Source organism: Heptranchias perlo, chromosome 10 (genome assembly GCF_035084215.1).
Source record: "Heptranchias perlo isolate sHepPer1 chromosome 10, sHepPer1.hap1, whole genome shotgun sequence".
NCBI classification, from domain to species: Eukaryota; Metazoa; Chordata; class Chondrichthyes; order Hexanchiformes; family Hexanchidae; genus Heptranchias; species Heptranchias perlo.
This window is the reverse complement of record NC_090334.1, coordinates 76865163-76892934: the sequence shown is the minus strand read 5'-3', so window position 1 is coordinate 76892934 and position 27772 is coordinate 76865163. Positions and strand designations below refer to the sequence as shown.

The 27772-nt window shown below is 44.4% G+C and overlaps 1 protein-coding gene across 5 annotated transcripts in view; it reads left to right on the top strand.

The window, feature by feature from the left end:
* Positions 1-27772, top strand: part of LOC137326706 (centrosomal protein of 128 kDa-like) — a 359621-nt gene that overhangs the window by 115086 nt on the left and 216763 nt on the right. For all 5 annotated transcript variants that reach the window (XM_067992037.1, XM_067992041.1, XM_067992038.1 and 2 more), the window contains exons 13-14: positions 22557-23558; positions 25094-25258. In XM_067992037.1, coding sequence (XP_067848138.1) covers positions 22557-23558; positions 25094-25258 — 1167 coding nt within the window. The remainder of the gene's footprint in view (positions 1-22556; positions 23559-25093; positions 25259-27772) is intronic.

The window sequence follows — 27772 nt, the reverse complement described above, 5'->3', positions numbered from 1 at the left end:
TGTTGTAAGATTCCTTACATTTATCTATTTTAAGTACAGATGGCCTTTCTAGTACCTCGCCTTTCTCAATTTTTAGCCCATCCAGTATCTTAGCTATATCTTCCTTTACCGAGACTCTGGCAGCATCTTCCTTGGTAAAGATCAAAGCAAAGTACTCATTTAATACCTCAGCCATGCCCACTGCCTCCATGAGCAGAGCTCCTTTATGGTCCCTAATCAGCCCCACCCGTACTCTTACTACCCGTTTACTGTTAACATGCCTTTAGAAGACTTTTGGATTCCCTTTTATGTTGGTCGCTAGTCTATTCTCATACTCCCTCTTTGCCCCTCTTATTTCCTTTTTCACTTACCCTCTGAACTTTCTATATTCAGCCTGATTCTCACTTGTGTTACCAACCTGACACCCGTCATATGTCGCTTTTTTCCACTTCATCTTATTCTCTATCTCCTTTGTCATCCAGGGAGCTCTGGCTTTAGTTGCCCTACCTTTCTCCCTCGTTGGTTTGTACCTTGTCTGTACCCGAATCATCTCCTCTTTAAAGGCCGCCCACTGTTCAATTACAGTTTTGCCTGCCAATCTATGATTCAAATTTACCCGGGCCAGATCTGTTCTCATCCCACTGAAATTGGCCCTCCTCCAATTGAATATTTTTATGATCCAGAGTAGCTGTGAATGGCAGCAGCAGAACCATTACCAGCACTTACTATCTGAAAAAATGGGAGTAGTGGTTATGATCTGAAGTTATTGAAATCAATATTGAGTCCGGAAGGTTGTAAAGCGCCTAAACAAAAGATGAGGTGCTGTTCCTCACGCTTACACTTTTCCAATGGAGCTCAAAGTAAGTGGCCAAGGACAGAGTGGGAAGGGCAATTAAAATGGCAAACGACCGGCAGGTCAGGGTCACGCTTGCTGACTGAGCGGAGGTGTTCAGCAAAGCGATCACCCAATCTGCATTTGGTCTCCACAATGTAGAGAAGATCGCATCGTGAGCAGCGACCACGATATATTAAATTGATAGAAGTACAAGTAAATTGCTGTTTCACCTAGAAGGAGTGTTTGGGACACTGGACGGTGGGAAGGGAGGAGATGAAGGGGCAGGTGTTGCATCTCCTATGCTCGCATGGGATGGTGCCGTGGGGAGGAGAACGGGTGTTGGGGGTGATGGAGGAGTGGACCAGGCTGTTGCGGAGGGAGCGGTCCCTTCGGAATGCTGAAAGGGGAGGGGATGATGTGTTTGGTGGTGGGATCACGCTGGAGGTGGTGGAAATAGCAGAGGATGATACGTTGAATGTGGAGGCTGGTGGGGTGGAAGGTGAGGACAAGGGGGACGCTATCATGGTTCTGGGAAGGAAGGTGAAGGGGTGAGAGCAGAAGTGCAGGAAATAGGACGGACGTGGTCGAGGGCCCTGTCGGCTACAGTGGAGGGGCATCCTCGGTTGAGGAAAAAGGAAGACATTATCGGAAGCACTAGTGTAGAAGGTGGCATCGTCCAAACAGAAGCGACAAGAAATGGAGAAACTGGGAGAAGGGAGTCGAGTCCTTACAGGAAGCGGGGTGGGAGGAAGTGTGATCAAAGTAGCTGTGGGAGTTGGTAGGCTTTTAATAGATATTGGTTGACAGCCTATCCCCAGAAATGGAGATCGAGAAGTCGAGGAAGGGAAGAGTCGGAGATGGACCATGTGAAGGCGAGGGAAGGGTGGAAATTGGAAGCAAAGTTCCTTCTTCCCCATCACTTTCCTCTGACCCCATCCCTCCCTCCAACCTCACCGTTGGTCGTGTTTTCATCGTTCCCTCTGAAATTCCCCTCTGTGACCCCGAACGAACAGTCCTCAGCAAAGGCCTTAGCTTGATCCCCTTACGCCCCCACCTCGATGAATTTCGAGCTCGACATAATGCTGAGCTCTTCTTCCGTTGCCTTTGCCTCCATGCCCAATTCTTTGGCCACGAGTCTTCCCTCCGCACAGCGGACCCATTCTCCCGTCTTCAGAATTCTCATTCCACCATTTTAATTCCCTGTCCCACTCCCACTCTGACCTTTCTGTCCTCGGCCTCTTACGCTGTTCCAATGAAGCTCAAGGTAAGCTCGAGGAACAGCACATCATCTTTCATTTAGGCACTTTACAACCTTCCGGACTCAACAACGATTTCAATAACTTCAGATCATAACCACTGCTCCCATTTTTTTTTTCAGATAGCAGGTGCTGGTAATGGTTCTGCTGTTGCCATTCACAGCTACTCTAGACACATCTTTTGTTCCTTTACTTGTCCCATTACCACCCTCCCTGCCTTGCGTCATCATCCCTTGAAAGGAAAAAATTTGCAGGGCTATGGGGAAAGGGCGGGGGAGTGGGACCAGCTGGATTGCTCTTGCATTGAGCTGGTGCGGACTCGATGGGCCGAATGGCCTCCATCCGTACTGCAACCTTTCTACGATTCTTGTCATTTAATCACTCTTGCCCTCTACCCTATCGACCACGTCCGTCCTATTTCCTGGACTTCTGCTCTCACCCCTTCACCTTCCCTCCCAGAACCATGATAGGGCCCTCCTTGTCCTCACCTTCCACCCCACCTTCCCTTTTGTTCTTTCTTTCCTCCCTCCCCTTTCTCTGGCTCTGTACTTGCTTAAAAACTTTAACTCTTTAACATCTTCCAGTTCTGACAAAAGGTCTTCAACCTGAAACGTTAACTCTGTTTCTTTCTCCATAGATGCTGCCTCACATTCTGAGCTTTTCCAGCATTTTCAGTTTTTATTACTACTGTATAGTTCTTGCATCTTTCTGCCATTTGCCTGCAATTTGCTCCTCTACCCCCTTTCCACTATTTGGTGGCCTACAGTATACACCCAGCAGTGTAATAGCTCCTCTATTCCGTAATTCTAACCAAATAGATTCTGCCTTTGAACCTTCAAGAACATCATCCCTTTCTAAGTGCTATAACAGTATATTTGATCAATACTGCCACCTCCTCCTTTTTCTCCTTCCCTATCTTTCCTGAAAACATTGTAGCCAGGAATATTAAGTGCCCATTCCTCCCCTTGTATGAGCGAGGTCTCCGTTATTGTCACTATATCATAATCCCTTGTGGCTGCAACTTACCAACCTTATTTACCACGCTACGTGCATTTGTGCACATGCACTCTAAACCCATCTTAGTCTGCCTTGTATTTCCCCGTCTGATCCCTCCTATTTCTGAACTACTCTTTATTCTAATACTATTTGTCTCTCCCAGACCTCTCTGCACCTTGTATCTCCTCTTTAATGCTTCATTTTGTTGCCTCTCCCCCAGCCAAATTAGTTCAAACCCTCCCCTACAGCACTAGTTAACCTCCCTGTGATGACATTGGTCCCAGTCCTGTTGAGGTGCAAGCCGTCCATCTTGTACAGCTCCCTCCTGCCCCAGAACTGGTCCCAATGCCCCAGGAATCTGAAGCCCTCCCTTCTGCACCATTTCTCCAGCCACGCATTAACCTTTCTTATCTCACTGCTCCTATACTCACCAGTGTGTGGCACTGGGAGTAATACAGAGATTACTACCTTTGAGGTCCTGCTCTTTAACTTCCTCCCTACCCCCTGAAAGTCTGTCTGTAGGACCTCAATCCTTTTCCTACCTATGTTATTGGTTCCAATGTGGACCACGACTTCTGGCTGTTCCCCCTTCCCCTGCACCCGTTCAGTGATGCCCTTTATCTTGGCAGCAGGGAGGAAACGCTCCATACAGGACTCACTTCGGCGGTTGCAGAAACGGCTGTCTATCCCCCTGACTATCGAATCCCCTATGACCATTGCATTTCTACACTTTGCTGTGCCCCCTTGTGCAGTCATTTGCCCCACAGTGCCATGGATGTGCTCTAGACAGCACTCCCCCGAGGTGTCGTCACCCTCACCGGTATTCAGCACTGAAAATCGGTTCGAGAGTGTCATACTCCCGGAGGATTCCTGAACTGCCTGCCTCTTCCATCTATCCTCCTGAACTCTCTGTAGCTGCGGGGTGACCACCTCCTGGGACGTGTGCTCTGGGAAATTTTCAGCCTCTCAGCTTTGATTGATTAACTTGGTTATTTCAATACTTTATCAATTACTTCAGTGCTTTTCTCCTACAGGTTCTTACCCTTTGATCCCTCAGGTCATTGGCTAGCATGGAAATTGAAAAGACCGAAAGTATTGGAATCTACATATTTAATTCTATATCTTCTCTACGATAGAATACCAGATTCTGCCCCCAATATGCAAGTCAAAATGAAATAAGTATATTCTGGGCTAAAGGATATTCAAAATGGAAGCTAAAGAATGAGTGAACTCTGTATTTTTTGATGTCCTGTTTTGGGTTATTTTCCATATCTTATGTTCTCAAGAATCTCTAATTATAGTTGCACCGAGCACAATATCCACAAAATCTTTTTAAAAAATCATGAAGATAACATAATTACTGAGAGATTAATTAACAATAATTGTACTGAGAAACTCAAGTGAGGGGGGAGAAAAACAAGCTGAGGGACCAAGGACTTAGTGCAGGACATTATCAAGGTTCAAAAATCAGAGAATAAAGTAAGTTAAAACTTAGTGGTTAGGTGACACCAAGCTTGGGCTTCAAAAGCCTGTAAATATTAGGAGGCAGGGAGGTAAGGAGTTCTACCATTTTAGAAATAGATGATGTGATGAGTTTTGATTTTCAATACATGAAAATGCAGGGAGGAGGAAGATAATAGAAGAAAAAAGGCTTGCATTTATAAAACATCTCATCACTGTTCCCAAACGATCCAAAGCACTTTGAAGTGCAGTGACTATTATGTTGGTCAAATGAAGCAGTCATTTTGCACACAACAAAGTCCCACAAACAGCATTGAGATGGATGACCACTTACTGCAACAACTTGCATCTATAGCGCCTTTAACATAGAAGAGGAGAGGGCCAAAGGTAGATGCCCTTGGGACTCCAAAGGTGACGGTGTGGGGTTGGCAAGAGAAACCTTTGCTGGAGATGCTCTGGCTGCGATTACGTAGGTGAAATTGTAACCAATCCAGGGCAGACCCACTGATCTGGATATTGGAGGAGGATGGTGTGTTTGGTCATATCAAAGGCTGCAGAAAGGACGAGGAGGGGTAATGCACCATGGTCATAGTCACGGAGGATGTTATTTATGACCTTTTTAGGCCCGCTTCAGTGCTGTGGTGGGGAAGAACCCTGATTGAAGAGATTCAAACGGAATTGCGGGAAAGATGGGTACGCGTTTGGGAGGCAACAACTTGTTCAAGCACTTTGGAAAAGAAAAGGAGGTTGGAGATAGGAGAGTAGGTTGCGAGGATAGAAGTTTTGAGGGTGTTTTTTTTTTAAGGAGGGGATGGTGATGGTGGTTTTGAAAGAAAAGGAGACAGTACCTGATAGCGCTTGATGTGATCCAGCCAGATCTGGAGATGGATGGCTAAACCAGTTGTGTGTTGGATATGCTCAAGTCTGCATCCCTTGGACTTGAGGGGGTGAAGATGGTGGCCATACCAGGGAGAATGACTGGGATGGGAGAGAGTAAAGGCTTTGCTGGGGACAAGGACATCAAACGTAGAGGTGGGGGAGTGGTTGAACAAATCAATGGCTGCAGAAGTATCGTGGTGAATGGAGGACCATAGGCTAGTGTTAGCTTTGTTTTTATCTCCTCCTGTTGTTGGCAGCACTGTTGAATATTTGTCCACATAGTAAAGAGTATGTTTCATGTTAAATATTTTTGAATGGGATTATATGGTTCTGTTTGTCTGTCTATGAAACTTACCATTTTGGTAACTCTAGAACTATATTTTCTCCAGATGTGGTGATTGATGTCTTCCTACCAAACCCTTTGATTATTTTTCAAACACTGGAAGCTGATCATCACTGACCTTTTCTCAGTAATTGGCCAACTGAATCGGACAGAAATGCTTCAGTATATTTTTCTCACATTTTTGTACGACCTTTTGTAGTGCTTGAAACCCTTTTGAAAACATTGTTGTGCTTTCACCACTCGCTATCTGCAGATGGTTTGTCATTTCAGCAACTCTTGAGCTTTTCAACAAAATTAAACAGCTTCTATTGAAACATACATGGTTGTTTACAGGAAACTGCTGGAGCAGAATGCCTGCCTTTACTTATGTAATCCACTGCACTTCAGAAGGTAATGGTGTGAGCAGCTGTGGAGATGTTTTGACATAGAAGATGCTGTATAAATGTAAGAGTTACTATAATGCACTATATGTGCATGCATATGGAAGAACTCCGGTAGTACGCTTTACCATTGAGTCAGAAGAGTGGAACCCAAGAGAGAGCAGTCCTGCGGAACAAAACAACGGAGGAGAGAGGTGCTAGAGGAGGATAGTCTCGTTGACTGTGTTGAAGACTGCAAAGTGGTCGAGGAGGAGAAGGAGGAATAATGCACTCCGGTCACAGTTACAGAAAAGATTGCTTACGACTTTGGTTAGTGCCACTTTGGTGCTGTGGCAGGGATAGAAGCCAGATTAGAGGGATTGGCCACTGGAGAGATGGCCACAGAGCTGGGAGGCAAATAACGCTAGACGAATGTGAGCGAGGTTTATTTGTAACAACTACGGAAGCATTTTCTCTCTTAAAATACATCAGTGCAGGCAAGAATGCACAAACTCACCCACATAACTTAGGGAGGAAGGCTTCTCCTAGCTGGTTCACGATAGGGGGTGGAGAGAGGGAGAAACTAAAAACACATTAATAAAGCAGGGTGCATTAAGCCTGCCGTACACAAGTATTTTTCATTTCTTTCTGTCATGACATATCTGGGGCTCGATTTTGGGATCGTGTTTCCGGTGGGTTCCCAGCGGGGTGGCCCCGAAAATCCCGATATCCGGTCACGTGACCGGATCGCGACGAAATCCCGGCCACTTCCGGGTACCGCGCTGACGTGCGGGGCTGCGCGCGCAAGCCCCGCTGGTGGGAATCCCGCAGGCAATTAAAGCCAGCGGGGTTTCCACTTAAGAGTACTTACCTAGCTTGTTGTGGTCAGTTAATGAGCTGAAGCAGCTGTCAAAAGAGGAAGTGTGGGATTTTCGGTTCAAGGCAGTGAGTTTCCCACACTGGGGGAAACAGTCCCTCCTCAACCAGGCGTGTTGCAGCCAGCAGCCTGTGGCAGGTGCCAAGGTGCGCTCCACGGGGGAGAGCTCTCACCCACGCAGGAGGCCACCGCGTCACATAGGGCAACCCCTGCCCTCCACCACCCCCCGCCAAGCCAGAGGACAGACCGACACGAAACCGCAGCCCCAGTCCGAGGAACCACACACCTACCCTGCACAACCCCTCAGACCAACACCTGCCAGTTGGGTGGTGTGTGGAGACCCTCGGAGGACGAAGAGCATGACCAGCACCAGCAGCCTCGCAGTCCACGCCGTCCGTCGCAGAGACGTGGATCCCCCCAACACGGTGTTGTTGCACGCCCACCTGCACAGCAGGAGGGAGGGCTACCGCAGAGAGAGACGCGTCGCAGAGGGCACTACCCTCGCCACAGGGTCCACAGACCGAGGCGCAGCTCCCCGGACCTCTCCGAGCAGCAGTGCACAGGGAGGCGCAGATTCGCTCGACATGTAGTCGTGGAGATCTGCAGCCTCTTTCATGCCGAGCTGCTCCTGGCTGGCCCCAGCACCAACTGCTTACCTGTCGCTGGCAAAGTCACCACTGCCCTCCACACCTTCTCCTCCGCATCCTTCCAGGGTGCAGCCGGCTACACCGCCGATGTCTCTCAGTTGTCTGCGCGGACGAGCCCTGCAAATACACCTGCACCTACTCTGCAGTAACACGATGGGTGGCATCAGTGGTGGGTCCTCATAGTGATACCCAGGAGCGGGCATTATTGGACACAACGGACAGGATTCGCGGAGACATGGCAGTGGTGGTGTCAATATAATGTGTGCTGTTTGTTGCTCTGAAATTCAATATAGGTAACACCCATGACAAACCCTCAGACACCCTTGTGCACCCCCTTCATGCTGACGAGACGTTTGCCTTACGCTGCCTACTGCACATATGTGATGCATGCCCTGTGGCTGCAGCACAGGTGGTGGCAGGTTGAGTGAGGCTGGCCGTGAGGGAGATGCACGAGAGGGTGAGTATGGGATGGAGCAATGAGATTGTATGAGGATTGGGTTGCCTGTTAGTGGCAGGATGAGTACTGGCGAGGTGAGTAGGTGGAGGTAAGATGAGGATGGGGTTTGAGTGGGTATGAAGGGTGATGTGACAGAATAGTGTTGGCGGTGCCGAAGGAGATGTGGGGTGGGGGCAGTGTTGTGGCAGATGGAGTGTAGGGGAAAGACTTCGTGTTCTCACTGCGGCTGACCTACTGCGGTCATTGCAGCGCCTCCTGCACTGTATGCAGGTGGGCGATATGTTGGTGGCGCAGGTGACCCCCTCTGCCACCTCGAGCCAGGCCTTCTTGGTGGCAGAGGCAGACCGCTTCCTCCCGCCCGCCGGGGGGAAGATCTGTGTCCTCCCCCTCCTCCTCACCCCATCTGATGATACCTGGAGTGAGGCATCATTAAACTGGGAGCAGCCTTCCCCCTGGGCTGCTCCATGCTGCAATTTGTCCCATTGGTTGCAGCATCTGTCAGTGGAGGACTGCCCCTTTAACTAGAGAGCCTCCAGCTGACAGATCGCACTGCGCATGCGCAGCCCGACCGACGCGCAGGCCAGCGCCGTGGACCCCGGAGGAGCAGGTAATTGATTCCTATTAGTGGGTTGCCTGCCACGATCGCGTGGGCAACCCACTAATTTCGCCGAGCGTGTTGACCACGCTCCCGGAGGACCACCCGCTGGGAACCCGCAGGCCTGCTAAATTCGAGCCCCTGGTATTCCTAACTCGTGGAATGCAATAAAATTCTCTCTTGACTATCATCTATTTGTCAAATCAATATATTTACTGCTAGAAACCATCCAATTTTTTATAAGGGGTTTCTCCTGTCAAGGCATTTTGTTTGAGTCTAAAATAAGGTTTGTGCAGGTGGAATGGGTTGACTTTTATTAAATAACATGGCAGATTTATTAGAAATGTTCAACAGTGCAGTGCTATTACCTCGCCAGCACCCTCCAAAAAAAGACAGAAGACAACAACCAGAATTTCCTTTTAAAATGATGTGCATCCAAGAAACTTCCAAAATGAGCCAATTTGAAGTAAAATTGCCTTTAAATCAGTTAGTAAGTAGAAATGTTACTGCCTTGCCAGTGTCCAATGATCTGTGATCACTCTGAGATTGTGCAACAGCAAGATGATTAAAACTGTTTTGGAAACATTGTGTCTTTAGAAGGCAAGAAAGAAAGACTTGCATTTATATAGTGCTTTTCACGACCTCAGGACGTCCCAAAGCACTTTACAGCCAATGAAGTATTTTTGAAGTGTAATCACTGTTGTAATGTAAGCAACGAGGCAGCCAGTTTGCGCACAGCAAGGTCCCACAAACAGCAATGTGATAATGACCAGCTAATCTGTTTTTAGTCATGTTGGTTGAGGGATAAATATTGGCCAGGACAAGTGATATTGACAAGGGAGCTGATTTAAAGAGAAAATGAAGTGCATTTATGTAACACCTTTATCATATCTCAGAAACCCCTCAAAGTGCTTTGCATAGAATTGAGTTGCTATGAAATGCAGTGATTGTTATGTATGCAAAATGCAGTAGTTATTTTGTCCACAGATAGATCCCACAAATGAATGACCAGCTGATGTATTTTTGGTGGTGTTGGTTGAGGGAGGAACATTGGGAGAACTCTCTGCTCTTCCTATGGTGACAAGGAATCTTTAACGTCCACTGGAGCAGGAATCTGGGACCTTGGCTCAACGTCTCATCTGAAGGACCAATTCTTATTTAAGGAGTGAATGGATCACTGTCTCTCAGACTCCAAGTTGAATCTAACGGCTGATTTGAGAGTCTGATGGCGTCGAGAGGCCTAAGTGAAATGAATTTAGGAGGTCTTAACTCGGTTTCTTGTTGATGCGAGTCTAGTACAGAACTACCTACAATTTGCAAAATGGGATTAGATTCAGCAGTCTCACTCAAGTCGTTGGTATGAGAAATGGAAATACCACACAGGTGTTCCTCTGAGGTTGGGGTTAAAGCACATTGTTGGAGCAGTGCAGAGGAAGCTTCACTCTGCACTTTGCTGTTACTGAAAGTGGGAACATTCTGTTCCTAGTGCTGACATTGCTACTTTGATAGAAACATAGAAAATAGGAGCAAGAGTAGGCCATTCAGCCCTTCGGGCCTGCTCTGCCATTCAAAATAATCATGGCTGATCGTCTAACTCAGCCGCTTTTTCCCCTTTTTTAAAATTATTCGTTCATGGGATGTGGGCGTCGCTGGCGAGGCCGGCATTTATTGCCCATCCCTAATTGCCCTTGAGAAGGTGGTGGTGAGCCGCCTTCTTAAACCGCTGCAGTCCGTGTGGTGAAGGTTCTCCCACTTTCCCTTTATTCCCACTTATCCCTTTATTCTTTTAGCATTAAGCAATATATCTATCTCCTTGAATACATCTAATGACTTGGCCTCCACTGCCTTCTGTGGGAGAGAATTCCACAGGTTCACCACCCTCTGAGTGAAGAAATTTCTCCTCATCTCGGTTCTAAATGGCATACCCCGTATCCTGAGACTGTGACCCCTGGTTCTGGACTCCCCAGCCATTGGGAACATCCTCCCTGCATCTAGTCTGTCTAGTCCTGTTAGAATTTTATATGTTTCGATGAGATCACCTCTCATTCTTCTAAATTCTAGTTAATATAGGCCTAGTCGACCCAATCTCTCCTCATACGTCAGTCCTGCCATCCCAGGAATCAGTCTGGTAAACCTTTGTTGCACTCCCTCCATGGCAAGGACATCCTTCCTCAGATAAGGAGACCAAAACTGCACACAATACTCCTGATGTGGTCTCACCAAGGCCCTGTACAACTGCAATAAGACATCCCTGCTCCTGTACTCACATCCTCTTGCAATGAAGGCCAACATACCATTCGCCTTCCTAACTGCTTGCTGCACCTGAATGCTTGTTTTCAGCGACTGGTGTACAAGGACACCCAGATCTCGTTGCACCTCCCCTTTTTCCAATCTATCACCATTCGGATAATGATCTGCCTTTCTGTTTTTACAACCAAAGTGGATAACCTCACATCATTTATCTATGTTATGCTGCATCTGCCATGTTCTTGCCCACTCACACAACTGGTCTAAATCACATTGGAGCCTCTTTGCATCCTCCTCACAGCTCACATTCCACTCCGGCTTTGTGTCATCTGCAAACTTGGAAATGTTACATTTAGTTCCCTCATCCAAATCATTGATATATATTGTGAATAGCTGGGGCCCAAGCACTGATCCCTGCGATACCCCACTAGTCGCTGCCTGCCACCAAGAAAAAGACCTGTTTATTGCTACTCTCTGTTTCCTGTCTGTCAACCAATTCTCAATCCATGCCAGTATATTCCCCCCAATCCCATGTGCTTTAATTTTGCACACTAACCTCTTGTGTGGGACCTTATCAAAAGCCTTCTGAAAATCCAAGTACACCACATCCACTGGTTCTCCCCTATTTATTCTACCAGTTACATTCTCAAAAAACTCCAGAAGATTTATTAAGCATGATTTCCCCTTTCTAAACTCATGCTGACTTTGTCCAATCCCGTTAATACCTTCCAAGTGTTCTGTTATCACATCTTTTATAATAGACTCTAGCATTTTCCCCAATACTGATGTTAGGCTAACTGGTCTGTAATTCCCTGTTATTTCTCTCCCTCCTTTTTTAAATAGTGGGGTTACGTTTGCCACCTTCCAATCTGTAGGAACTGTTCCAGAGTCTATAGAATTTTGGAAGATGACCACCAATGCATCCACTATTTCCAGGGCCACTTCCTTTAGTACTCTGGGATGTAGATTATCAAGCCCTGGGGATTTGTCAGCCTTTAGCCCTATTAATTTCCCTAGCACTATTTTTTACTAATATTGGTTTATTTCAGTTCCTCTCTCTCACTAGACCCGTGGTTCCCTAACATTTCTGATAGGTTATTTGTGTCCTCCTTTGTGAAGACAGAACCAAAGTATGTGTTTAATTGTTCTGCCATTTCTTTGTTCCCCATTTATAATTTCCCCCATTTCTGACTGTAACGGACCTACATTTGTCTTCACTAATCTTTTTCTCTTGTCATATTTATAGAAGCCTTTACAGTCAGTTTTTATGTTCCCTGCTGGTTTACTCTCATACTCTATTTTTCCCCTCTTAATCAATCTCTTTGTCCTCCTTTTCTGAATTCTAAACTGCTCCCAATCCTCAGGCTTGCTGCTTTTTCTGGCAATTTAATATGTCTCCTCTTTGGATCTAATACTATCCCTAATTGCGTTTGTAAGCCACGGTTGAGCCACCTTTCCTGTTTTATTTTGCGCCAGACAGGATGTGGTCAAAAAATGCTTAAGCTCCCAATAAATCATGAAGCTAGAACTTTAACCGTGTAATTATTAAATACACTATTTTAGGTACTGTGCTTGATATTCAAAACCTTAGTGCAAGACTTTTCAAGATAGCTGAACTACTGTGGACTAAGCTTCCATGCATGATGTAAAACAGTTCCCATTAAAATTATATACAAAGTAACCCTAATATGTTTGATACCATACTTGCAGTATAACCAGAGCACGCGAGTGTTATGTATGGAATGTATCCTGGATATAAGATAGACTGATGCAGCTCAGTTGTCAGTGCAACCCTTGAGTTAAAGGAGTTAAATTCTGTTTCAAACAACAAAATAGTAAATCCCAACTTCATCTGGTCTCTTTAATCCAAAGATTTGCATTAAAGGAGATGGCAATAAGTCAATCCGATGTGTGTCTGTGTTCGTTTAAATGAAGGTTTTAGGGCATAGTTTTTGTAAGGTGACAAAAGGATGTCTCTTTAAAAATGCAAAATAGTTGAATGCTTTGATAGCTTAAAAACAGTACTTTGTCTCCATTATTGACCATTTCCATCACTGTCACATTTTTTATATTGTCCAATAAATGTTGGTATTTGAATTCATAACCATTTTTCGTTGTAGACACATTGCTGTTTCTTATTTTTCAATACATTTGTCACAGGTAATGTGGTTGAGAAGACGAATGGCACTTTTCATGAATGTTGTCGGATTAAAATGCCCTAACTGTTCTGTTTCTCAAATGCAGCAGCACAGTATTTGTAGGATTTACCTTCCAAGTCCTCTAGGAAGGTGGATAAATTTATGGTAGTGAGAAAATGTTTTTTTCCATTGTGTTTTTTCCTATTTTCTTCATAGCAGAGAAGATAGCATTTTGATGGTTCACAGTAAATTCTATTTAAGTCAATGCTTTTGTGAGCAAGGTTATTAGAACATGTAAAATTAATTGATTATAGAATTCTGTTTCTCATTCCAGTTAAAATTTAGCTGTTATGTATGGAATGTATCCCACGTCCCATTATTTTCTCCATTGCTTTGAGAGCACTGAATTGCTTTAAATGGAGCTGTTACTTTCTGGGCAGTAGACACTAACCTCCATACACAAGCTTAAAGTAATTGGAATTTATTTGTGTTTTTACGAATGTGAACCAAAAAATTATTTACAAAATGTTTGCAGTTATCTGGGAATACTATGTCTTTGATCCTCCTGGAGTTTTCAGTGACCGGAAAAATAGAGGTTACCATGGTGATAGTAGTAGTCTAATCAGCCTTGCAATGTGTGTTTGCAAAGTGCTGACATAAGTCAATATGTAGAAGGCTCCAGCAGCTGAAGATTTATTTTTCTAAAACTTCTCTGTTCATTTTAAGTGTTTGCAAGTTTTTTCTTGTTAAATAATTACTGTAATGTATTTTTCTGTCCATCATTCCTGTCCCCCCTCCCACCGTCCCCACTCTGGTTTTTCCCTTTTGATTTTACGACTTTCTTTCTCTTTGACTTCTTAAACAAAACGCACTCTACAATCCTCAAGTTGCCAAATCACATAAAAAGAAAGACGTGCATTTATATAGCATCTTTTTGCATCTTTCAGAAGTATCTCAAAGTGCATAAACTACTTTTGAAATGCAGTGGTTATGCAGGCAAGAGCCGAAACTATTTTGCACATAGCCAGAGGTAATAAATGGCCGTGTGATGATCACAAGATTATTGCGGATGAGGAAGGCCATTTGGGCCCACCTTGGTTCATCCATCGAGAAAGACCCATTGTCAGCAGAAAGCCGAGCTCCATGTATGTCTGTCACACACGGCTATATGCCGTTCGAATAAGTGATATGTGGTTTTGTACAGAAAGTATACACCATGTATCTCTAAGGTGCTGGGTAAATCAATACCTGCTGTCCCGACATAGTTTTCCCTCATAAATAGACTTCATAGTAGTTACAGCACAGGAGGAGGCCATTCGGCACATCATGTCCGTGCCGGCTCTTTGACACAGCTGTCCGATTAATCCCGTTCCCCTGTTCTTTCCCCACAGCCCTGTAAATTTTTTTTCCGTCAAGTATTTATCCAATTCCCTTTTAAAAGTTACTATTGGACCTGCTTCCACCGCCCTTTCAGGCAGCGCATTCCAGATCATAACCACTTGCTGCGTAAAAAAAAATGTTTCCTCATGTTGCCTCTGGCTCTTTTGCCGATCACAAATCTGTCTCCTCTGGTTACCGACCCTTCTGCCACTGGGAACGGTTTCTCCTTATTTACTATGTCAAAACCGTTTATGATTTTGCACACCTCTGTCAAATCTCCCCTTAACCTTCTCTGTTATAAGGAGAACAACCCCAGCTTCTCCAGTCTCTTCACATAACTGAAGTCCCTCATCCCTGGCACCAATCTAATAAATCCTTTCTGCACCCTTTCTAAGGCCTTGACATCCTTTCTAAAGTGTGGAGCCCAGATTTGAACACCAATACTCCAGCTGAGGCCTAACCAGTGTTTTATAAAGGTTTAGCATAACTTCCTTGCCTTTGTACTCCATGCCTCTATTAATAAAGCTCAGGATGCCATATGCTTTTTTAAAAGCGATCATAGTACCATAAGGTTAGGATAGCTATGGAAAAGGACACAGACCACGCTCAAGTAAAAATACTCAATTGGAGGAGGGCCAATTTCAATGGGATGAGAACAAACCTCGCCTGGGTAAATTTGAATCAAAGATTGGCAGGCACAACTGTAATTGAACAGTGGGCGGCCTTTAAAGAGGAGATGGTTCAGGTACAGCCTAGGTACATTCCCGCGAGGGAGAAAGGTAGGGCAACTAAAGCCAGAGCTCTCAATGACAAAAGAGAGAGAGAGTAAGATGAAGCAGAGAAAAGGGGTGTATGAGAGATGTCAGGTTGATAACACAAGTGAGAACCAGGCTGAATATAGAAAGTTCAGAGGGGAAGTGAAAAAGGAAACAAGAGGGGCAAAGAGAGAGTATGAAAATAGACTGGCGGCCAACATAAAAGGGAATCCAAAAGTCTTCTACAGGCATGTAAACAGTAAACGGATAGTAAGAGGAGGGGTGGGGCTGATTAGGGACCATAAAGGAGAGCTACTGATGAAGGCAGAGGGCATGACCGAGGTACTAAATGAGAACTTTGCATCAGTCTTTACCAAGGAAGAAGATGCTGCCAGAGTCTCAGTAAAGGAAGATGTAGATGAGATACAGGATGGGCTAAAAATTGATAAAGAGGAGGTACTAGAAAGGCTAGCTGTACTTAAAGTAGATAAGTCACCCGGTCCGGATGGGATGCATCCTCGGTTACTGAGGGAAGTAAGGGTGGAAATTGCGGAGGTACTGGCCATAATCTTCCAAACATCCTTAGATACGGGGGTGGTACCAGAGGATTGGAGAATTCCAAATATTACACCCATGTTCAAAAAAGGGTGTAAGGGTAAACCCAGCAACTATAGGCCAGTCAGTTTAACCTCAGTGGTGGGGAAACTTTTAGAAACGATAATCCGGGACAGAATTAACAGTCACTTGGATGAGAGTGGATTGATTAGGGAAAGCCAGCACGGACTTGTTAAAGGCAAATCGTGTTTAACTAACCTGAGAGTTTTTGATGAGGTAACAGAGAGGGTAGCTGAGGGTAATGCAGTTGATGTGTATATGGACTTTCAAAAGGCGTTTGATAAAGTGCCGCATGGTAGGCTTGTCATCAAGATTGCAGCCCATGGAATAAAGGGGGCAGTAGCAACGTGGATACAGAATTGGCCAAGTAACAGGAAACAGAGAGTAGCGGTGAACGGTTGTTTTTCGGAATGGAGGGAGGTGTACAGTGTTGTTCCCCAGGGGTCGTTGCTGGGACCACTGTTTTTCTTGATAGATATTAATGACTTGGACTTGGGTGTACAGGGCACAATTTCAAAATTTGCAGATGACACAAAACTTGGTAGGATGGTGATAGACTTCAAGAGGATATAGACAGGCTGTGGTGGCATGGGCGGACACGTGGCGGATGAAATTTAACCCAGAAAAATGCAAGGTGATGCATTTCAGTAGGAAGAACGAGGAGAGGCAATATGAAATAAAGGGCACAATTCTAAAAGGGGTATAGGAACAAAGAGATCTGGGAGTATATGTACACAAATCGTTGAAGGTGACAGGGCAGGTTGAGAAAGCAGTTAAAGAAGCATATGGGATCCTGGGCTTTATAAACAGAGGTATATAGTACAAAATTAAAGAAGCCATTATGAACCTTTTATAAAACAATGGTTCGGCCACAGCTGGAGTATTGTGTCCCGTTCTGGGCACCACACTTCAGGAAAGATGTGTGAAGGCCTTAGAGAGGGTGCAGAAAAGATTTACTAGAATGATTCCAGGGATGAGGGACTTTAGTTATGTGGATATGAGAATCCCTACGTGGTCAGTTTTCGGTAAAATATTAAGATGCCCATGTGGCAAAGAAGCAGAATGCAAAATGATTAGAAAGGGTTAATTAGTTAGTAACTGAGATTGGTACAGGTGGCCTGGCCTCCTGCTGGGCCATATGTTTGCGTAGTCAGCAGGTTTGCATGGTCTTAGCAATGTAGTCATGATGTGGAGATGCCGGTGATGGACTGGGGTTGACAATTGTAAACAATTTTACAACACCAAGTTATAGTCCAGCAATTTTATTTTAAATTCACAAGCTTTCGGAGGCTTCCTCCTTCATCAGGTGAACGATGTGAAAATCACATCGTTCACCTGACGAAGGAGGAAGCCTCCGAAAGCTTGTGAATTTAAAATAAAATTGCTGGACTATAACTTGGTGTTGTAAAATTGTTTACAATTAGCAATGTAGAGTCTTTGATGTGATTCAAGGACTGGTCTGAATGTCTCCATGTTTATGGCAGATCAATATAGGTAACGAGCTTAGCCAAAGTTGAAAGATATTCCAGGTTGGGAGATAAGGAACAGAAGGGACCGGGAAGAACATTCCAAGTTGGAAGGTGAGGAAGTATCCCCTTTGATGTCTAACAGCAGCATGATCAGCACATGGACGATTTATGATTGGCCGGAAATAATGTAACCTCGCATGGCAACCTATGCCCGGCTTATGATTGGTGTTGACCCTCGTTAAGTATGTTCCAACCCTATTGATTTGTATAAAAACGTGTGGATTTCTGTATGTTTTTGTTTTTGCTCTGCCAGCATAGAGGGACTCTATCAGGAGTCCAAATCAATGCTGCAGACTAAGAACCCTGCTATTAAAGTTGTGTTGAACTTTAAAATGTACTCGACTTCAGATTTTACTGAACCAGACTGAGGGGAAAGAATCCGGATCGTCAGATAGACTGGAGAAGCTGGGGTTGTTCTCGTTGGAACAGAGACGGTTTAGAGGAGATTTGATAGAAGTATTCAAAATCATGAAGGGTCTAGATAGAGAGAAACTGTTCCCATTGGCGGAAGGGTTAAGAACCAGAGGGCATAGGTTTAAGGTGATTGGCAAAAGAACCGAAGGGGACACGAGGAAACACTTTTTTATACAGCGAGTGGTTAGGATCTGGCTTGCACTGCCTGAGGGGGTGGTTGAGGCAGATTCAATCATGGCCTTCAAAAGGGAACTGGACATGTACTTGAAAGGAAAAAATTTGCAGGACTATGGGGATAGGGTGGGGCAGTGGGACTAGCTGGATTGCTCTTGCAAAGAGGCGGTGCGGACTCGTGGGTCGAATGGCCTCCTTCGGTGCTGTAACCTTTCTATGATTCTATGAACCGCCTTCTCAACTTGTCCTGCCACCTTCAAATATTTGTGTATGTGCAACCCCAGGGTTCTCTGTTCCTGCACCCCCTTTAAAATTGTACCTTTCGGTTTATATAGCCTCTCATTCTTCATACCAAAATGCATCACTTTACACTTCTCTGCGTTAAATTTCCTCCACCGTGTGTCTGCCCATTTGACCAGTCTGTCCATGTCCTCCTGAAGTCTGTTACTATCCTCCACATTGTTTACTACATTTGAGTTTCGTGTCATCTGCAAACTTTGACTTGTGTGCTATGGTGGGTACTTGGCTTGGCTTGCCCAGTTTACAGCTTACATAAAGAGAAGTTGCATCAGACATGTGACTGAATTGTCAGCTTCTATCCAGTGTGCATTTTGTATGAAAGCAAATTTTCATTCTAAAGGAATAGTAGACCATGTGCATTGATAGTTTAAAGCAACTGAATCCCAAACAATGCAGGACCAGGTTGAGTGTAGAAAGATCAATGGAATTATCCAGCAATCCATTTTCTCAGTTTGTTTTGTTTTTGTTTGGACAAGTCTGTTGGATGCAGATAAGTAATTGGCCACTAATCCTCCAACATGTTTTTGGTTGGAGTCTCTAGTCTGTTTCTTTACACTTCCACTTCTTTGTCACCAAACTGATGTTTCATAAGAGAGAGTGTAGTTAAAAACCATTTGTTGTTTGCTTGTTTGTTTAGATTTAATTCTATTATACGTTTCTGTATTTAACATTTATCCTCGGAGCATATTTGTCACCCACTAAGTGATGACCTTAAAATTGTAATCAACTCTTTTCACTTAATAGCATTGCTACCCAGAAGTGTAATTTAATTGTTTTTTTTGTGTTTTTTCTGGTAATAGCAAATGCACAAAATATGTTTCAAAGTATAATGATGTTGCCTTAATCTTTTTTGATGTAAAAACGCTATATTCTGAGTGGGCGGGCGGATGAATGGCCAATACATTTGCACAGTTACCTCGTGTCCCCAAAGGATCTATCCTTGGCTCCCTCGGCGACATCATCTGAAAACACGTCAGGTTCCACATGTACGCTGACGACACCCAACTCTACCTCACCACCACCTCTCTCAACCCCTCCACTGTCTGATTTGTCACACTGCTTGTCCGAAAAGCAAAAGTTTCCTCCAACTAAATATTGGGAAGACCGAAGCCATTGTCTTCAGTGACCCCCACAAACTCTGTTTCCTAGCCACCGACTCTATCCCTCTCCCTGGCCACTGTCTGAGGTTGAATCAGACTGTTCGCAACCTTGCTGTCCTATTTGACCCTGAGATGAACTTCTGACCACTTATCCGCTCCATCACCAAGACGGTCTACTTCCATCTCTGTAACATCGTCAGTCTCTGACCCTGCCATTTTATCTGCTGAAACCCTCACCAATGCCTTTGTTACCTCTAGATTTCACTGTTCCAAAGGTCTCCTGTCTGGCCTCCCTTCTTCCACCCTCCATAAACTTGAGCTCATCTAAAACTCTGCTGCCTGTATTGTAACTTGCCCCAAGTCCCGTTCACCCATCACCCTTGTGCTCGCTGACCTACATCAGCTCCTGGTCCTGGAATGCCTTGATTTTAAAATTCTCATCCTTGTTTTCTAATCCCTCCATGGCCTATCTCTATAACTTCCTCCAGCCCTACATCCTCTGAGATCTCTGTGCTCCTCCTATTCTTGCCTCTTGCGCATTCCCAATTTTAATTGCTGCACCATTGGCAGCCGTGCCTTCAACTGCCTAGGCGCTAAGCTCTAGAATTCCCTCCCTAAATCTCTCTGCCTCTACCTGGCGCACCTTAAAACCTACCTCTTTGATCAAGCATTTGGTCGCCTGTCCTAATATCTCCTTATGTGGCTCGGTGTCAAAATTTGTTTGAAAATTGGCCTGTGAAGCATCTTGAGACGTTTTAATACTTAAATGCGCTATATAACTGCAAGTTGTTGGGTGTTGATAGATCCTGTTCATAGGCAGATAATATCTATTCACTTGTATATGGAATTTGAACTGGAATTCAATGAATAAGGGTACCTATTACTTTAGTAGGTTATCCAAATTTTACTCTCATAAGACATCATTAAAATTACCATTAAAAATGTAATTCTTGGCTACAGCTAATAGCAGCAAAAGGGAAACCAAATCAATCAGTAGATTCTGAGATTTGATGTTATGCTGAGGACCAAAGTAAATACGAAAATGACAGACAGGAAAAGACCCACTGGTCCATCTAGCTCGTCCCATATAGTTGTGATGCCTTATGCAGACACTAAAATGATTAAACAGATTTTCAATAGTGTGGGGGAAAGGTTTTAAAGAAACAGTCAAAGCTGCCATTAAGGATGAAAATTAAAGCACAATTTGTTTTTGTGCTTTTCTTGAAGAATTCGTACTCAGTTCTTAATATGTACTTTTTTTCCCTTTAGGAATTCTAAAATTGGTTTTGAACTTTTAAAATCTTTTTTGTTGTTCCACCCTTCTGTTCAATGTTCTTGTTTTAATACCACAAATGTTTTACTTAAAAGTTTTTAAGTATTAGTGACGAAATACCCAACTCAGTCAGATGATGATTAAACATCCAGCTTCATTATTCTCTCTCTGGAGATGGCTGTAGAGGTCTAGCCCTGGTACAGAAGGCTCATTGTGTCTCTGACAGCCCAGTTCTGGGCAGGAATATGAAAAGACTTTAGAAAATTGAGCAGTACTGTTCTATTTTTCTCGCCGCATCAACTGAGAGGATAGGTAGACGATTTGGAGTGCTCCTTTGAAGCGATTGTGAAGAAGTACATAAGATATACCTTTTGATATGTTTTTGTTACCCATCTTCTCCTGAGGGGGAAAGAAGACCTACTGGTACTTTGCCCAAGGGGCCATTTTTCATGTGTGTACCTACATGACAAGTATCAGCAAGTGATTCCAAATCGGAGGAGATCACACTGATGCTGATCCTGCCCCCTCCCTATATTCTCACACGTGCATATTTGGAATGGGAATACTGGCTCAATTTTCCTTTTAGTTCACCCTTTTACAGGGGCATTGAGGCCAATTGTAATGTCCTTACCACTGCCTCAGGTGGACAGAGATTAGCTAACTCTGCACAGACCATGGCCACAATTGAGAACCTGCTTGGTCTGCGTGACTTAGGACACACCAAGCAATGCATTGACCCCCCTGTTGGAACCTCCATTTTTTATCAGTAACTTAGCTACAAATCTTAACTGTGTGGTAATTAGAGAATGGAATTGTTACGCCTCTGGGGATTAATTATGATGATACGGTCAACTGAAATGTTATTTGGGAAATAGTCTTATAATTCAAGCCAGAAATCCCGTCTCTTCTTCAAGGACTGGCAGTGAGCTTCTAGAGTGAGCCAGCTTCAATAAATACTGTAGCCGCTAGGAGTTTCCTCTCCCTTCCACCCACCCATAAAGTACAGCACTATTTCCAAGTGCTTCATCTAATGGCCCACTTGAGAATTGTCAACACCTGCTCAGTAATGGTTGGTTTTGTCAGTTAAGGAGGAGACTCAAACTCTGGCAATCCCATTGGTTGGAGTTAGCAAGTCAATCATAATGTGAAATGGCCAAAGTGGACCATTTGCAACTCTGGAAAAGTACTCTGGTTTAAAGCAAATATTTCCAGTTAAAATAATGTTTTGTCGCTATTGTAATCTAATAATGTGTACAGTTACAAAAACTACATAGGAACAGCAGTCGGCCATTCAGCCCCTCGAGCCTGTTCCGCCATTCAATGAGATCATGGCTGATCTGTATCCTAACTCCATTTACCCGCCTTGGCTCCATATCCCTTAAGACTCTTGGTTAGCTAAAAATCTATCGATCTCAGATTTAAAATTATTAATTGAGCTAGCATCTACTGCTTTTTGTGGGAGTGAGTTCCACACTTCTACCACCCTTTTGAGTGACTAAGTGTTTCCTAACTTCTCTCCTGAACAGCCTGGCTCTGATTTTAATGTCATGTCCCCTTGTCCTAGACTCCCCCACCACCGGAAAAAGTTTCTATCTACCCCATCAATTCCTTACAAAATCCTGAAAACCTCAATCAAATCACCCCGTAAGCTTCTATATTCCAGGAAATACAAGCCTAATTTATCTAATCTCTCCTCATAATTTAACCCTTGGAGCCCTGGTAAATCTGTGCTGCTCTCCTTCCAAGGCCAGTATATCCTTTCTAAGGTGCAGTGCCCAGAACTGCACACAGTACTCCAGATGTGGCCTAACCAGGGCTTTGTATAGCTGTAGCAAAACTTACTCCTCTTTATATTCAGATAATGTATAACTAAAGTGTACGTTACTTAAATGGAATAGGCACTGTTTAGACACTATAAACGGATGTCACTTTCTATTGTGTTTAAAGGTTCTCAGCTCGGACCTAGAGAAAAGAGAGAAGCAGCAATTGAAGATGTTGAGCCAGTTACAGGAAATCCAGAACCGTTATGATGACTGCATGCAAGATCGTAAATCTACAGGTTTGCAGATTGCTGATCTAGCCCTTCAGCTGAAAGAGTCTAGTGTGGAAGCTGACAGATGCAGGGCTCAGTTGAAAGAGGTAGAGCTCCTTCGATTAGAGAGTGAAAAGAAGAAAGATGAATTGAAAATAAAAGCTCAGGAGTCTATTAGGCAGTGGAAAATCAAATGCAAGAAATTGGAGCGTGATGTGGAAAAGCAGAAAGAGACCGTTGATCAATGGATGGAGCAGCACAGCCGGGCTATTAAAGAGAAAGAGGCGCTCCAGGGTCAACACGTAGCATCCATGCATCAGATGGAGAACCTCCAAAAGGAGCTCAATGATGTCATACTAAAACGGGCGCAGCAAGAGGAGGACATAAGGCGGAAGGATGTGGAGCTTAATGAGTTGAAGTTAGGGCTGATGGACTTGGATGGAGAGCTGCGAGATGTTAAGGTGTCTTCAAGCGAACTGGAGGCTGACTTGCACAAGCAGTGCATGTTGCACATGCAGGCCAAAGAGGAGAAGCAGCACCTAGAGGATGAGTTGATGGCCCTGAGCAGGCAGCACGAAAAAGGTCAGGAGAAGCTCTTGGAAATGCAGCAAATGATCACAGAGCTAAGTGCCATTCGATCGGAGCTCAGTACAAAACTAGCTCAGGAAGAGAAATCCAAGAAGGAGATTAGAAAGAACATCTCTGAAGTCCAGGCACGGCAGGCCTTGTCCCAGGAGGAACTTGCTTCTCTCAATAGCCAGTTGAAGTTGGAGAGGGATGCACACCAACAAGAACTTGCGGACATTAGATCAGAGATGCAGACCTTAAGAGCTAAGCATGAAAAGCACATGCAGGAAGTACTTAAACAGCTTCAACAAGAACGAGATGAACTAGAGTATAAGATGAGTGTGCTAAAGGTAAGGACAGTTAATTGGCAACAAACTGAGATTTTTCTTTTTTTTTATAAGGTATGGCTTCAGAAGCATCAAATGCATTCGTTACTTGGCTTTGCTCTTGATAGAAAGAAAACTCGCATTTATGTAGTGTCGTCAGAACATCCCAAAGCACTTCACAGCTAATTAAGCACCTTTGAACATAAGAACAGGAGGAGTAGGCTATTCAGCCCTTTGAGCCTGTTCCACCAAAGTGAAGGTTTTGTCCTTGGTTGGGCAGGAACCAACAACCTTTTGATTAACATCCAATTGTGCCACAGAGACTAACAAAGTGTGGTCGCTGTTGTAATGTAGACAAATGCAGCAGCCAATTTATGTACGTTAAAGCCCACACCAGCAATGAGATAAATGATCAGTTAAACTGTTTCAGTGATGTTGATTGAGGGATAAATATTGGCCAGGACACCGGGGAGAACTCTCCTGTTCTTCGAAATAGTGCCATGGGATCTTTTACTTCCTCCTGAGAGGGCAGATGGGGCCTCAGTTTAACAGCTCATCGGAAAGACGGCACCTCCAATACTGCAGCATTCCCTCAGTACTGCACTGAAGGGTCAACCTCAATGTTGTGCTCAAGTCTTTGGAGAGGGACTCGAAAACCCACAGCACTAATTGAGCCAAGGCTGCTACTTAACCTTGTGATGTCTGTTGGATTGGATAGTTGAAATTGTGATGAGTTTTTAGCCCTTAGCCAGACTGCTAATATTGTAATACCCTAAAGTTGTTGCAAAATAACGGGCCAGAAAGCGCGCAGAGCGGCGAGGCAACACTCACCGCAGCTCCTGCGAATTAAATTAACGGAAATACTTACTGCGGGCTCTGTGGCATCAAATTGCTTGAATTTGAACTTAACAAAAATGTGCGCTGTCAACCCAGCCTCAGCAGCGTGAGTTGCCGCGCGGCTGGAAACGTCTGTGAGGGGAAGACACGCTCACAAAATCTGTCAGGAAGAGAAGACACGCCCACAGATTCAGGCTGCATTGCTCAAGCAGGCAAGCAGACTTCATTCATTTAAAGTTAGTATTCTGTGTGTCATTGGCCCCATTTCTCTCTTTCACGAGCATCAGTCAAACTCTTGCACTGTGTAAATTACAAGTTGAATACTAATTCCCAGATTCTCAATAATGTCAAGTTGATGACTTGGCAACATTACTGCAGAGATACTGAGGAGTAAAGAAAGAAAGACTTGCATTTATATAGCGTTTTTCACGACCTCAGGACGTAGCAAAGAGCTTTATAGCCAATGAAGTACTTTTTGAAGTGTAGCCAGTGTTGTAATGTAGGAAACGTGGCTGCCAATTTGCACTTGAAGTGTATTGGACTGTGTTCTTTTCCCCTTAATTTTTTTTAACCACCTGTTCGTAAAAAGAACAGTAGAATATGCAAATGTGTAATTTCACTTTATGACAAGCTTGCCAAAACAGTAACGTTACGTAAACTTAAGTTCCAGTGAATGCTTTTGGAAATGTTGATCATCGCTGCTGCTTTGCTCTGCTCCTCAGGTCGAGCTAGCAGATGACAAGAATTTGGCAAAAGCGCAGCGACGCCAAGTGGAAAAGATGAAAACAGAATGTAACAAACTCACAGAAGAGCTAATTCAGGGTGAGACGGAAAACACAAAGCTCAGGAGGAAGTACCATTTCCTGAAGCAAGAACTAGAAGAAAAGGTAAGAGTTTCTTTGGGTGGAAAAACTGTGGCTGAAATGTGATCACAACTTATTTCCACGTGAAACCAACTTGGAATGTGGCAGTTCAAGAAGGAAATATTGCATTTATTTGCACCATTTTCACATCTGCAGGACATCCTGAAGCACTTTGCAGCTAATCAATTATTTTGAAGCGCAGTCACTGTTAAGTAGGTAAAAACTGCAGCCAATCTGCACACAGCGAAGTCCCGTAAATGGTAAGGAGATAGATGACCAGATAATCTGTTTTTTGTTGACATTGGTTGAGGGATGAATGTTGACCAGGACACTGGGATAACTCCCCTGCTCTTCATATTGTGCTGAAGGGTCTTTTACATCCACAACATCTCATTTTAACATCTCATCTGAAAGGCGGCATCTTCGACAGTGCCGCACTCCCTCAGTACTACGCTGAAGTGGCAGCCTAGATTATGTGCTAGAGTTCAAAATTGATGTTTCGCTATCACCTCCACTGCTTTAGTGGGTAAATCTGTCAGCTGATGTGGTTCTGAGCCACAGAGACCAAGGTGGTTTCATGTTTGATTCCCTGTCTGTGCCGAGATAGCTGAATTGGGTAAGGAACACCCTGGTGGCACTATAATTGGTACAGCATCCCTAGGTTAGGAAGGAGATAGTTTAGCCAAGGTTCCTACTTTATCCAGTGACCCGTGTTGGAGAGTTTGAATATTAGATGGCGACCAGATCGGGCTTGGCTGTGATGCCCCCAAGTTCAAATGGCTTGCTAGCAGTCACTTTGAAAAGTTGTGTTTGAAGAATTGACGTTTGGGTGCTGACTTCGACAGCTGTTGGCACCTGCGGAATCATTACCATAGCATGAATTGAAGAGGGAAGTATATGGACATTTTAAAAAAAAATGTTGTGCGTGTCTTGACTCAGCGCAGTAATTATGGACTAGAAATCACAGCACAGAAGGAGCCCCTTTGGTCCATGTCGGCGCTTGCTCAATAACTAAAGCTATCTATTATAATCCCACTTACTTGCCCTTTCCCCATATTCTTTTTATATTCTTCCTTATCCAATTCCATTTTATATTTAGTTTCTTGGTCACTTACGGTGGAGCATCCCATGTTCTATAGCCCTCTTAAAATCTCTTCTAACTGCCCGTAGTGATAATTTTGAGTCTTTGTCTCCTTGTTAGGGATTGGCGAACGTAGAATCGTTACAGCACAGAAGGAGGCCATTCGGCCCATTGAGCCTATACTAGCTCTTTGTAAGAGCAATCCAGTTAGTCCCATTCCCCCATTCTTTTCCCCGTAGCCCTGCAAATTTTTTCTCTTCAAATATTTATCCAATTCCTTTTTGAAAGCCATGATTGAATCTGCATCCACCACCCTTTCAGGCAGTGTATTCCAGATCATAACTACTCGTTGCGTAAAAAAGTTTTTCCTCACGTCACCGTTGCTTCTTTTGCCAATCACCTTAAATTTCTATCCTCTGGTTCTCGACCCTTCCGCCAATGGGAGCAGTTTCTCTTTATTTACTTGATCTAAACCCGTCATGATTTTAAACACTTCTTTCAAATCTCCTCTCAGCCTTCTCTGCTCTAAGAAGAACAACCCCAGCTTCTCCAGTCTATCCATGTAACTGAAGTCCCTCATCCCTGTAAATCTTTTCTGCACCCTCTCTAAGGCTTCCTAAGGCAACCTTCCTAAAATGTGGTGCCCAGAATTGGACACAATACTCCGGTTGTGGCTGAACCATTGTTATATAAAGGTTCAACATAACTTCCTCGCTTTTGTACTCTGTCTCTGTTCATAAAACCCAGGATCCCATATGCTTTTCTAACCGCTTTCTCTACCTGTCGTGCCACCTTCAAAGATTTGTGCACATATACCCCCAGATCTCTCTGTTCCTGTACTCCTTTTAGAATTGTACCATTTAGTTTGTATTGCCTCTCCTTGTTCCTTTTGCCAAAATGTATCACTTCGCACTTCTCTTCGTTAAATTTCATCTGCCATGTGTCTGCCCGTTCCACTAGCCTGTCTATGTCCTCTTGAAGTCTCTTTTTTTTTATTCGTTCATGGGATGTGGGCGTCGCTGGTGAGGCCAGCATTTATTGCCCATCCCTAATTGCCCTTGAGAAGGTGGTGGTGAGCCGCCGCCTTGAACCGCTGCAGTCCGTGTGGTGACGGTTCTCCCACAGTGCTGTTAGGAAGGGAGTTCCAGGATTTTGACCCAGCGACAATGAAGGAACGGGGATATATTTCCAAGTCGGGATGGTGTGTGACTTGGAGGGGAACGTGCAGGTGGTGTTGTTCCCATGTGCCTGCTGCTCTTGTCCTTCTAGGTGGTAGAGGTCGCGGGTTTGGGAGGTGCTGTCGAAGAAGCCTTGGCGAATTGCTGCAGTGCATCCTGTGGATGGTACACACTGCAGCCACAGTGCGCCGGTGGTGGAGGGAGTGAATGTTAAGGGTGGTGGATGGGGTGCCAATCAAGCGGGCTGCTTTATCTTGGATGGTGTCGAGCTTCTTGAGT